The sequence below is a fragment of the Oncorhynchus mykiss genome, chromosome 13 (genome assembly GCF_013265735.2).
Source record: "Oncorhynchus mykiss isolate Arlee chromosome 13, USDA_OmykA_1.1, whole genome shotgun sequence".
Taxonomy (NCBI): Eukaryota; Metazoa; Chordata; class Actinopteri; order Salmoniformes; family Salmonidae; genus Oncorhynchus; species Oncorhynchus mykiss.
Genome location: NC_048577.1, coordinates 5390852 through 5403600, shown reverse-complemented (window position 1 = coordinate 5403600; position 12749 = coordinate 5390852). Strand labels below are relative to the sequence as shown.

Genomic DNA, 12749 nt, shown 5'->3' with positions numbered 1-12749 from the left:
ATCAGAGGACAGCTCCATGTTGTCATGATGGATCAGAGGACACAGGATAAACAGCTCCATATTGTCATGATGGATCAGAGGACACAGGATAAACAGCTCCATGTTGTCATGATGGATCAGAGGACACAGGATAAACAGCTCCATGTTGTCATGACGGATCAGAGGACAGCTCCATGTTGTCATGATGGATCAGAGGACACAGGATAAACAGCTCCATGTTGTCATGACGGATCAGAGGACACAGGATAAACAGCTCCATGTTGTCATGACGGATCAGAGGACACAGGATAAACAGCTCCATGTTGTCATGATGGATAGGAGGACACGGGATAAAGGATAATTGAACCTACAAACAGATCTAAGGTCAGCACTGTGTTCTGGGGAGGAGGGTCACCTGATCCAGAGAGTCAGAGAGTATTGACTGTGGAAGATGCAACCTAATTGGCTATTGAGAGTTTTGTTAACCTCTCCTGATTGGCTATTAAGTGTTGCATAACCTTTTGCGATTGGCTGTTGAAAAGGTACATACCTTCTTCTGATTGGAGGAACTGAGGCAGCGGTATAGTTTCCGGCCCTGTTTCCCAGCATTCCATATGGTGAAGGATTCCCATTGGTTGATAACTCTCTCCTGGAGGAAGGCCACACGGAGGTTCCAAATGGTTTCCCTGGAGACCGGAGGACAGAGGAGGAGTTACAGACATGGACCACACACACACGCACACACACCTAGAACAACAGCCTGATAGTTATCATATGGAGACATTAGTGAGCTCTTCCTCTGATGTGATGGTTTGACTAAAACACTGGGCCTCCATGACAAACAACCCTAATCCACCACCGTAAACCATCGTTCTAGTCAAATACACACACACACACAGGTGTACACACACGCACATACTCACACATCAATTAAACACATACACACCAAATACACTGTGCATGGGTGGTCCCCATATTGCTTCCTTTAGCAGTTTCACTGATGCTTTGATTTAGGGGGACCTAGATTAACACATAGAAATATATACAAACACACACACACACACACACACACACACACACACACACACACACACACACACACACACACACACACACACACACACACACACACACACACACACACACACACACACACACACACACACGCAATCGTAGAGGGATTGACTCAGAAGTGTGAAGTGTCTGGAGAGTTAAGATAGTAGAAAAGAGAAACAGAGAGAGTGAGAGACAGAGGGAGAAGTTAAGTGAGAGATAACAGAAGGAGCTGGAAGTAAGACTGATAGACAAATAGAAAGAGAAAGGAGAGGGAGGAGAGGGAAGAGAGAGGGAAGAGAGAGGGAAGAGAGAGGGAGGAGAGAGGGAAGAGAGAGGGAAGAGAGAGAGAAGAGAAGAGGGAGGAGAGGAGAGGGGGAGGAGAGAGGGAAGAGAGGAGAGAGGGAGGAGAGAGGGAGGAGAAGAAGTTAAGTGAGAGATAACAGAAGGAGCTGGAAATAAGACTAGATAGATAAATATAAAGAGAAAGGAGAGGGAGGAGAGAGGGAAGAGAGAGACAAGAGAAGAGGGAGGAGAGAGGGAAGAGAGGGAGGAGAGAGGGAGGAGAGAGGGAAGAGAGAGGGAAGAGAGAGAGAAGAGAAGAGGGAGAAGAGAGGGAAGAGAGAGGGAGGAGAGAGGGAGGAGAGGGAGGAGAGAGGGAAGAGAGAGGAGAGAGGGAGGAGAGAGGGAAGAGAGGGAGGAGAGGGAGGAGAGAGGGAGGAGAGAGGGAAGAGAGAGGGAAGAGAGAGGGAAGAGAGGGAAGAGAGAGGGAAGAGAGAGGGAGGAGAGAGGGAGGAGAGAGGGAAGAGAGAGGGAAGAGAGAGGGAGGAGAGGGATGAGAGGGAGGAGAGAGAGGAGAGAGGGGAGAGAGAGAAGAGGGAGGAGAGAGGGAAGAGAGAGGGAGGAGAGAGGGAAGAGAGGGAGGAGAGAGGGAAGAGAGGGAGGAGAGAGGGAGGAGAGAGGGAAGAGAGAGGGAAGAGAGAGAGAAGAGAAGAGGGAGGAGAGAGGGAAGAGAGAGGGAGGAGAGAGGGAGGAGAGAGGGAAGAGAGAGGAGACAGGGAAGAGAGAGGGAGGAGAGAGGGAAGAGAGATGGAGGAGAGAGGGAAGGGAGGGAGGACAGGGAGGAGAGAGGGAGGAGAGAGGGAAGAGAGAGGGAAGAGAGAGGGAAGAGAGAGGGAGGAGAGAGGGAAGAGAGAGGGAGGAGAGAGGGAAGAGAGAGGGAGGAGAGAGGGAGGAGAGAGAGAAGAGGGAGGAGAGAGGGAAGAGAGAGGGAGGAGAGAGGGAAGAGAGGGAGGAGAGGGAGGAGAGAGGGAAGAGAGAGGAGAGAGGGAGGAGAGAGGGAGATAAGTTAAGTGAGAGATAACAGAAGGAGCTGGATATAAGACTGATAGACAAATAGAAAGAGAAAGGAGAGGGAGGAGAGAGGGAGGAGAGAGGGAAGAAGAGGGAGGAGAGAGGGAAGAGAGGGAGGAGAGAGGGAGGAGAGAGGGAAGAGAGAGGGAGGAGAGAGGGAAGAGAGAGGGAAGAGAGAGGGAAGAGAGAGGGAAGAGAGAGGGAAGAGAGAGGGAAGAGAGAGGGAGGAGAGAGGGAGGAGAGAGGGAAGAGAGACGGAGGAGAGAGGGAGGAGAGAGGGAAGAGAGAGGGAGGAGAGAGGGAAGAGAGAGGGAGGAGAGAGGGAGGAGAGGGAGGAGAGAGGGAGGAGAGAGGGAAGAGAGAGGGAAGAGAGAAGGAAGAGAGAGGGAGGAGAGAGGGGGGAGAGAGGGAGGAGAGAGGGAGGAGAGAGGGAGGAGAGAGGGAGGAGAGAGGGAGGAGAGAGGGAGGAGAGGGAGGAGAGAGGGAGGAGAGAGGGAAGAGAGAGGGAAGAGAGAGGGAAGAGAGAGGGAGGAGAGAGGGAAGAGAGAGGGAGGAGAGAGGGAGATAAGTTAAGTGAGAGATAACAGAAGGAGCTGGAAATAAGACTGATAGACAAATAGAAAGAGAAAGGAGAGGGAGGAGAGGGAAGAGAGAGGGAGGAGAGAGGGAAGAGAGAGGGAAGAGAGAGTGAAGAGAGAGGGAAGAGAGAGGGAAGAGAGAGGGAAGAGAGAGGGAGGAGAGAGGGAGGAGAGAGGGAAGAGAGAGGGAAGAGAGAGGGAAGAGAGAGGGAGGAGAGAGGAAAGAGAGAGGGAGGAGAGAGGGAAGAGAGAGGGAAGAGAGAGGGAGGAGAGAGGGAGGAGAGAGGGAAGAGAGAGGGAGGAGAGAGGGAGATAAGTTAAGTGAGAGATAACAGAAGGAGCTGGAAATAAGACTGATAGACAAATAGAAAGAGAAAGGAGAGGGAGGAGAGGGAAGAGAGAGGGAGGAGAGAGGGAAGAGAGAGGGAAGAGAGAGGGAAGAGAGGGAAGAGAGAGGGAAGAGAGAGGGAAGAGAGAGGGAGGAGAGAGGGAGGAGAGAGGGAAGAGAGAGGGAAGAGAGAGGGAAGAGAGAGGGAGGAGAGAGGGAAGAGAGAGGGAGGAGAGAGGGAGATAGGTTAAGTGAGAGATAACAGAAGGAGCTGGAAATAAGACTGATAGACAAATAGAAAGAGAAAGGAGAGGGAGGAGAGAGGGAAGAGAGAGGGAGGAGAGAGGGAGGAGAGGGAGGAGAGAGGGAGGAGAGGGAGGAGAGAGGGAGGAGAGAGGGAGAGAGGGAAGAGAGAGGGAAGAGAGAGGGAGGAGAGAGGGAAGAGAGAGGGAGGAGAGAGGGAGGAGAGAGGGAAGAGAGAGGGAGGAGAGAGGGAAGAGAGGGAGGAGAGAGGGAGGAGAGAGGGAAGAGAGAGGGAAGAGAGAGGGAAGAGAGAGGGAAGAGAGAGGGAGGAGAGAGGGAAGAGAGGGAGGAGAGGGAGGAGAGGGAGGAGAGAGGGAGGAGAGAGGGAAGAGAGAGGGAAGAGAGAGGGAAGAGAGAGGGAAGAGAGAGGGAGGAGAGAGGGAAGAGAGGGAAGAGAGAGAGAAGAGAAGAGGGAGGAGAGAGGGAAGAGAGGGAGGAGAGGGAGGAGAGAGGGAAGAGAGAGGGAAGAGAGAGAGAAGAGAGAGGGAAGAGAGAGGGAAGAGAGAGGGAAGAGAGAGGGAAGAGAGGATGATTTGTAAAGGAGTAAAGGATGTACGATGGACAGATGGAAGGAAGGAAGGAAGGAGTGAAAACAGGAACGAGGGGATGAGAGGGAGGAGGTTATGAGGGAGGAGGTTATGAGGGAAGGGAAGGTCTTCCCTATCAGAGTATTTACAGAAACAGGCTTTCCGCTTCGCGTGTCCTACGTGTGTGTGTCGCTATAGAGGTTGGAAAGGGCAACACACACACACGCACACACGCACACACGCGAGGCTAGGGAATTCCAGAGCTGAGTGTGTGTGTCCAGGGATGAGGCTCAGGAAGGGGTCAGCTGGACAGCTGTGTGTAGCTGGAGGACATGTTGTGTGTGTGTGTGTGTGTGTGTGTGTGTGTGTGTGTGTGTGTGTGTGTGTGTGTGTGTGTGTGTGTGTGTGTGTATGTGTGTGTGTAAGCGTGGCTGTGTGTGCATGTCTTACTCCAGGACAGAGTGTGTAGCAGCTTGTTGATGGTAGCGGTAGACTAGTAAACACTGGTCCACTCTGACCACACCTCCTCCCTGACCAACACTCTGATAGAACCACAACAGATCCTCTGGAACTCCCTGGAGAGGAGAGATGAGAGAGGAGAGGACAGGAGAGGAGAGATGCGAGAGGAGAGGAGAGAGAGGAGAGGACAGGAGAGGAGAGATGAGAGAGGAGAGGAGAGGAGAGAAGAATAGAGAAGAGGACAGGAAAGAAGAAGAGGACTGGAAAGAAGAGAGAAGAGGACAGGAGAGAAGAAGAGGACAGGAGAGAAGAAGAGGACAGGAGAGAAGAAGAGGACAGGAAAGAAGAAGAGGACAGGAAAGAAGAAGAGGACAGGAGAGAAGAAGAGGACAGGAAAGAAGAAGAGGACAGGAAAGAAGAGAGAAGAGGACAGGAGAGAAGAGAGAAGAGGACAGGAGAGAAGAATAGAGAAGAGGACAGGAGAGAAGACAGGAGAGAAGAATAGAGAAGAGGACAGGAGAGAAGAAGAGGACAGGAGAGAAGAAGAGGACAGGAAAGAAGAGAGAAGAGGATAGGAGAGAAGAAGAGGACAGGCGAGAAGAAGAGGACAGGAGAGAAGAAGAGGACAGGAGAGAAGACAGGAGAGAAGAAGAGGACAGGAGAGAAGACAGGAGAGAAGACAGGAGAGAAGAAGAGAAGAGGAGAGAAGAATAGGACAGGAGAGAAGAATAGAAGAGGAGAGAAGAAGAGGACAGGAGAGAAGAGGACAGGAGAGAAGAGGACAGGAGAGAAGGAGAGAGAGGAAATAAGAGAGAAGAGGACAGGAGAGAAGAAGAGGACAGGAGAGAAGAAGAGGACAGGAGAGAAGAATAGAGAAGAGGACAGGAGAGAAGAAGAGGACAGGAGAGAAGAATAGAGAAGAGGACAGGAGAGAAGAAGAGGACAGGAGAGAAGAAGAGGACAGGAAAGAAGAGAGAAGAGGACAGGAGAGAAGACAGGAGAGAAGAAGAGGACAGGAGAGAAGACAGGAGAGAAGAAGAGGACAGGAGAGAAGAAGAGAAGAGGAGAGAAGAATAGGACAGGAGAGAAGAATAGAAGAGGAGAGAAGAAGAGGACAGGAGAGAAGAGGACAGGAGAGAAGAGGACAGGAGAGAAGGAGAGAGAGGAAAGAGGGTGATGAGGGAGGAGGTGGTAGAGAAGGGAAGAGTGAGGTCACACATTATTCAAATGGATTTGTGCTCTAACGTTGGACAAATTAGAGGAGTCCTCATGCAGTCTTGTGCTTGCACTTCTTGACCCCTAACCCCTGAGCACACCTGAAAGGGAAGTCCCCCCTTGAAAGACTGGGTGGACCCACTGTTCAAATCAATCAAATCTGCATAAGTGGTCGGTTTTAGATTCTAAATTTGACTTGCGTGGACAGCTTTTAGGGGTGGAGTCTCACCTTGCCGCCCTCGTCAAAGGTTCCGACCCGCTGGAACCAATCCCTGGAGCAGAACCATGTTGGCATGATGACCGTAGGGCCGTGAGAGGTGTACACCTGAGAGAGGGGAGACACACACACACTCAGCGGTGCCGGACTGCTTGTGGATCCAGTGACTAGACAGCAGTGAGATATCAACACCCTGCTAGAGAGACTAGAGAGCAGTGAGATATCAACACCCTGCTAGAGAGAGACTAGAGAGCAGTGAGATATCAACACCCTGCTAGAGAGACTAGAGAGCAGTGAGATATCAACACCCTGCTAGAGAGACTAGAGAGCAGTGAGATATCAACACCCTGTTAGAGATACTAGAGAGCAGTGAGATATCAACACCCTGCTAGAGAGACTAGAGAGCAGTGAGATATCAACACCCTGCTAGAGAGAGACTAGAGAGCAGTGAGATATCAACACCCTGCTAGAGAGACTAGAGAGCAGTGAGATATCAACACCCCGTTAGAGATACTAGAGAGCAGTGAGATATCAACACCCTGCTAGAGAGACTAGACAGCAGTGAGATATCAACACCCTGCTAGAGAGACTAGAGAGCAGTGAGATACCAACACCCTGCTAGAGAGACTAGAGAGCAGTGAGATATCAACACCCTGCTAGAGAGACTAGACAGCAGTGAGATATCAACACCCTGCTAGAGTGACTAGACAGCAGTGAGATATCAACACCCTGCTAGAGAGACTAGAGAGCAGTGAGATATCAACACCCTGCTAGAGAGACTAGAGAGCAGTGAGATATCAACACCCTGCTAGAGAGAGACTAGAGAGCAGTGAGATATCAACACCCTGCTAGAGAGACTAGAGAGCAGTGAGATATCAACACCCTGCTAGAGAGAGACTAGAGAGCAGTGAGATATCAACACCCTGCTAGAGAGAGACTAGAGAGCAGTGAGATATCAACACCCTGCTAGAGAGACTAGAGAGCAGTGAGATACCAACACCCTGCTAGAGAGACTAGAGAGCAGTGAGATATCAACACCCTGCTAGAGAGACTAGACAGCAGTGAGATATCAACACCCTGTTAGAGTGACTAGACAGCAGTGAGATATCAACACCCTGCTAGAGAGACTAGAGAGCAGTGAGATATCAACACCCTGCTAGAGAGACTAGAGAGCAGTGAGATATCAACACCCTGCTAGAGAGAGACTAGAGAGCAGTGAGATATCAACACCCTGCTAGAGAGACTAGAGAGCAGTGAGATATCAACACCCTGCTAGAGAGAGACTAGAGAGCAGTGAGATATCAACACCCTGCTAGAGAGAGACTAGAGAGCAGTGAGATATCAACACCCTGCTAGAGAGACTAGAGAGCAGTGAGATATCAACACCCTGCTAGAGAGAGACTAGAGAGCAGTGAGATATCAACACCCTGCTAGAGAGAGACTAGAGAGCAGTGAGATATCAACACCCTGCTAGAGAGAGACTAGAGAGCAGTGAGATATCAACACCCTGCTAGAGAGACTAGAGAGCAGTGAGATATCAACACCCTGCTAGAGAGACTAGAGAGCAGTGAGATATCAACACCCTGCTAGAGAGACTAGAGAGCAGTGAGATATCAACACCCTGCTAGAGAGACTAGAGAGCAGTGAGATATCAACACCCTGCTAGAGAGACTAGAGAGCAGTGAGATATCAACACCCTGCTAGAGAGACTAGAGAGCAGTGAGATATCAACACCCTGCTAGAGATACTAGAGAGCAGTGAGATATCAACACCCTGCTAGAGATACTAGAGAGCAGTGAGATATCAACACCATGCTAGAGATACTAGAGAGCAGTGAGATATCAACACCCTGCTAGAGAGACTAGAGAGCAGTGAGATATCAACACCCTGCTAGAGAGAGACTAGAGAGCAGTGAGATATCAACACCCTGCTAGAGAGACTAGAGAGCAGTGAGATATCAACACCCTGCTAGAGATACTAGAGAGCAGTGAGATATCAACACCCTGCTAGAGAGAGACTTGAGAGCAGTGAGATATCAACACCCTGCTAGAGATACTAGAGAGCAGTGAGATATCAACACCCTGCTAGAGAGACTAGAGAGCAGTGAGATATCAACACCCTGCTAGAGAGACTAGAGAGCAGTGAGATATCAACACCCTGCTAGAGAGCAGTGAGATATCAACACCCTGCTAGAGAGCAGTGAGATATCAACACCCTGCTAGAGAGACTAGAGAGCAGTGAGATATCAACACCCTGCTAGAGAGCAGTGAGATATCAACACCCTGCTAGAGAGACTAGAGAACAGTGAGATATCAACACCCTGCTAGAGAGAGACTAGAGAGCAGTGAGATATCAACACCCTGCTAGAGAGACTAGAGAGCAGTGAGATATCAACACCCTGCTAGAGATAGAGAGCAGTGAGATATCAACACCCTGTTAGAGATACTAGAGAGCAGTGAGATATCAACACCCTGCTAGAGAGACTAGAGAGCAGTGAGATATCAACACCCTGCTAGAGAGACTAGAGAGCAGTGAGATATCAACACCCTGTTAGAGATACTAGAGAGCAGTGAGATATCAACACCCTGCTAGAGAGACTAGAGAGCAGTGAGATATCAACACCCTGTTAGAGATACTAGAGAGCAGTGAGATATCAACACCCTGCTAGAGAGACTAGAGAGCAGTGAGATATCAACACCCTGTTAGAGATACTAGAGAGCAGTGAGATATCAACACCCTGTTAGAGATACTAGAGAGCAGTGAGATATCAACACCCTGCTAGAGATACTAGAGAGCAGTGAGATATCAACACCCTGCTAGAGATACTAGAGAGCAGTGAGATATCAACACCCTGTTAGAGATACTAGAGAGCAGTGAGATATCAACACCCTGCTAGAGATACTAGAGAGCAGTGAGATATCAACACCCTGTTAGAGATACTAGAGAGCAGTGAGATATCAACACCCTGCTAGAGAGATACTAGAGAGCAGTGAGATATCAACACCCTGCTAGAGAGATACTAGAGAGCAGTGAGATATCAACACCCTGCTAGAGAGACTAGAGAGCAGTGAGATATCAACACCCTGCTAGAGAGAGACTAGAGAGCAGTGAGATATCAACACCCTGATAGAGAGAGACTAGAGAGCAGTGAGATATCAACACCCTGTTAGAGATACTAGAGAGCAGTGAGATATCAACACCCTGTTAGAGATACTAGAGAGCAGTGAGATATCAACACCCTGCTAGAGAGAGACTAGAGAGCAGTGAGATATCAACACCCTGCTAGAGAGAGACTAGAGAGCAGTGAGATATCAACACCCTGTTAGAGATACTAGAGAGCAGTGAGATATCAACACCCTGTTAGAGATACTAGAGAGCAGTGAGATATCAACACCCTGTTAGAGATACTAGAGAGCAGTGAGATATCAACACCCTGTTAGAGATACTAGAGAGCAGTGAGATATCAACACCCTGTTAGAGATACTAGAGAGCAGTGAGATATCAACACCCTGTTAGAGATACTAGAGAGCAGTGAGATATCAACACCCTGCTAGAGAGACTAGAGAGCAGTGAGATATCAACACCCTGTTAGAGATACTAGAGAGCAGTGAGATATCAACACCCTGCTAGAGATACTAGAGAGCAGTGAGATATCAACACCCTGTTAGAGATACTAGAGAGCAGTGAGATATCAACACCCTGTTAGAGATACTAGAGAGCAGTGAGATATCAACACCCTGTTAGAGATACTAGAGAGCAGTGAGATATCAACACCCTGCTAGAGAGACTAGAGAGCAGTGAGATATCAACACCCTGTTAGAGATACTAGAGAGCAGTGAGATATCAACACCCTGCTAGAGATACTAGAGAGCAGTGAGATATCAACACCCTGTTAGAGATACTAGAGAGCAGTGAGATATCAACACCCTGCTAGAGATACTAGAGAGCAGTGAGATATCAACACCCTGCTAGAGATACTAGAGAGCAGTGAGATATCAACACCCCGCTAGAGAGACTAGAGAGCAGTGAGATATCAACACCCTGCTAGAGATACTAGAGAGCAATGAGATATCAACACCCTGCTAGAGATACTAGAGAGCAGTGAGATATCAACACCATGCTAGAGATACTAGAGAGCAGTGAGATATCAACACCCTGCTAGAGATACTAGAGAGCAGTGAGATATCAACACCCTGCTAGAGAGACTAGAGAGCAGTGAGATATCAACACCCTGCTAGAGATACTAGAGAGCAGTGAGATATCAACACCCTGCTAGAGAGACTAGAGAGCAGTGAGATATCTACACCCTGCTAGAGATACTAGAGAGCAGTGAGATATCAACACCCTGCTAGAGATACTAGAGAGCAGTGAGATATCAACACCCTGCTAGAGATACTAGAGAGCAGTGAGATATCAACACCCTGCTAGAGATACTAGAGAGCAGTGAGATATCAACACCCTGCTAGAGATACTAGAGAGCAGTGAGATATCAACACCCTGCTAGAGAGAGACTTGAGAGCAGTGAGATATCAACACCCTGCTAGAGATACTAGAGAGCAGTGAGATATCAACACCCTGCTAGAGAGACTAGAGAGCAGTGAGATATCAACACCCTGCTAGAGAGACTAGAGAGCAGTGAGATATCAACACCCTGCTAGAGAGCAGTGAGATATCAACACCCTGCTAGAGAGCAGTGAGATATCAACACCCTGCTAGAGAGACTAGAGAGCAGTGAGATATCAACACCCTGCTAGAGAGCAGTGAGATATCAACACCCTGCTAGAGAGCAGTGAGATATCAACACCCTGCTAGAGAGACTAGAGAACAGTGAGATATCAACACCCTGCTAGAGAGAGACTAGAGAGCAGTGAGATATCAACACCCTGCTAGAGAGACTAGAGAGCAGTGAGATATCAACACCCTGCTAGAGATAGAGAGCAGTGAGATATCAACACCCTGTTAGAGATACTAGAGAGCAGTGAGATATCAACACCCTGCTAGAGAGACTAGAGAGCAGTGAGATATCAACACCCTGCTAGAGAGACTAGAGAGCAGTGAGATATCAACACCCTGTTAGAGATACTAGAGAGCAGTGAGATATCAACACCCTGCTAGAGAGACTAGAGAGCAGTGAGATATCAACACCCTGTTAGAGGTACTAGAGAGCAGTGAGATATCAACACCCTGTTAGAGATACTAGAGAGCAGTGAGATATCAACACCCTGTTAGAGATACTAGAGAGCAGTGAGATATCAACACCCTGTTAGAGATACTAGAGAGCAGTGAGATATCAACACCCTGTTAGAGATACTAGAGAGCAGTGAGATATCAACACCCTGCTAGAGACTAGAGAGCAGTGAGATATCAACACCCTGCTAGAGAGAGACTAGAGAGCAGTGAGATATCAACACCCTGCTAGAGAGAGACTAGAGAGCAGTGAGATATCAACACCCTGCTAGAGAGAGACTAGAGAGCAGTGAGATATCAACACCCTGTTAGAGATACTAGAGAGCAGTGAGATATCAACACCCTGTTAGAGATACTAGAGAGCAGTGAGATATCAACACCCTGTTAGAGATACTAGAGAGCAGTGAGATATCAACACCCTGTTAGAGATACTAGAGAGCAGTGAGATATCAACACCCTGTTAGAGATACTAGAGAGCAGTGAGATATCAACACCCTGTTAGAGATACTAGAGAGCAGTGAGATATCAACACCCTGTTAGAGATACTAGAGAGCAGTGAGATATCAACACCCTGCTAGAGAGACTAGAGAGCAGTGAGATATCAACACCCTGTTAGAGATACTAGAGAGCAGTGAGATATCAACACCCTGCTAGAGATACTAGAGAGCAGTGAGATATCAACACCCTGTTAGAGATACTAGAGAGCAGTGAGATATCAACACCCTGTTAGAGATACTAGAGAGCAGTGAGATATCAACACCCTGTTAGAGATACTAGAGAGCAGTGAGATATCAACACCCTGCTAGAGAGACTAGAGAGCAGTGAGATATCAACACCCTGTTAGAGATACTAGAGAGCAGTGAGATATCAACACCCTGCTAGAGATACTAGAGAGCAGTGAGATATCAACACCCTGTTAGAGATACTAGAGAGCAGTGAGATATCAACACCCTGCTAGAGATACTAGAGAGCAGTGAGATATCAACACCCTGCTAGAGATACTAGAGAGCAGTGAGATATCAACACCCCGCTAGAGAGACTAGAGAGCAGTGAGATATCAACACCCTGCTAGAGATACTAGAGAGCAATGAGATATCAACACCCTGCTAGAGATACTAGAGAGCAGTGAGATATCAACACTATGCTAGAGATACTAGAGAGCAGTGAGATATCAACACCCTGCTAGAGATACTAGAGAGCAGTGAGATATCAACACCCTGCTAGAGAGACTAGAGAGCAGTGAGATATCAACACCCTGCTAGAGATACTAGAGAGCAGTGAGATATCAACACCCTGCTAGAGAGACTAGAGAGCAGTGAGATATCAACACCCTGCTAGAGATACTAGAGAGCAGTGAGATATCAACACCCTGCTAGAGATACTAGAGAGCAGTGAGATATCAACACCCTGCTAGAGATACTAGAGAGCAGTGAGATATCAACACCCTGCTAGAGATACTAGAGAGCAGTGAGATATCAACACCCTGCTAGAGATACTAGAGAGCAGTGAGATATCAACACCCTGCTAGAGATACTAGAGAGCAGTGAGAT

The 12749-nt window shown here is 48.4% G+C and overlaps 1 protein-coding gene across 4 annotated transcripts in view; it reads right to left on the bottom strand.

Moving 5' to 3' along the window:
- Positions 1 to 12749, bottom strand: part of LOC118938163 (UDP-GlcNAc:betaGal beta-1,3-N-acetylglucosaminyltransferase-like protein 1) — a 53902-nt gene that overhangs the window by 18239 nt on the left and 22914 nt on the right. For all 4 annotated transcript variants that reach the window (XM_036939945.1, XM_036939946.1, XM_036939947.1 and 1 more), the window contains 3 exons: positions 6025 to 6120; positions 4572 to 4696; positions 530 to 665 (listed from right to left, as the gene is read on the bottom strand). In XM_036939945.1, coding sequence (XP_036795840.1) covers positions 530 to 665; positions 4572 to 4696; positions 6025 to 6120 — 357 coding nt within the window. The remainder of the gene's footprint in view (positions 1 to 529; positions 666 to 4571; positions 4697 to 6024; positions 6121 to 12749) is intronic.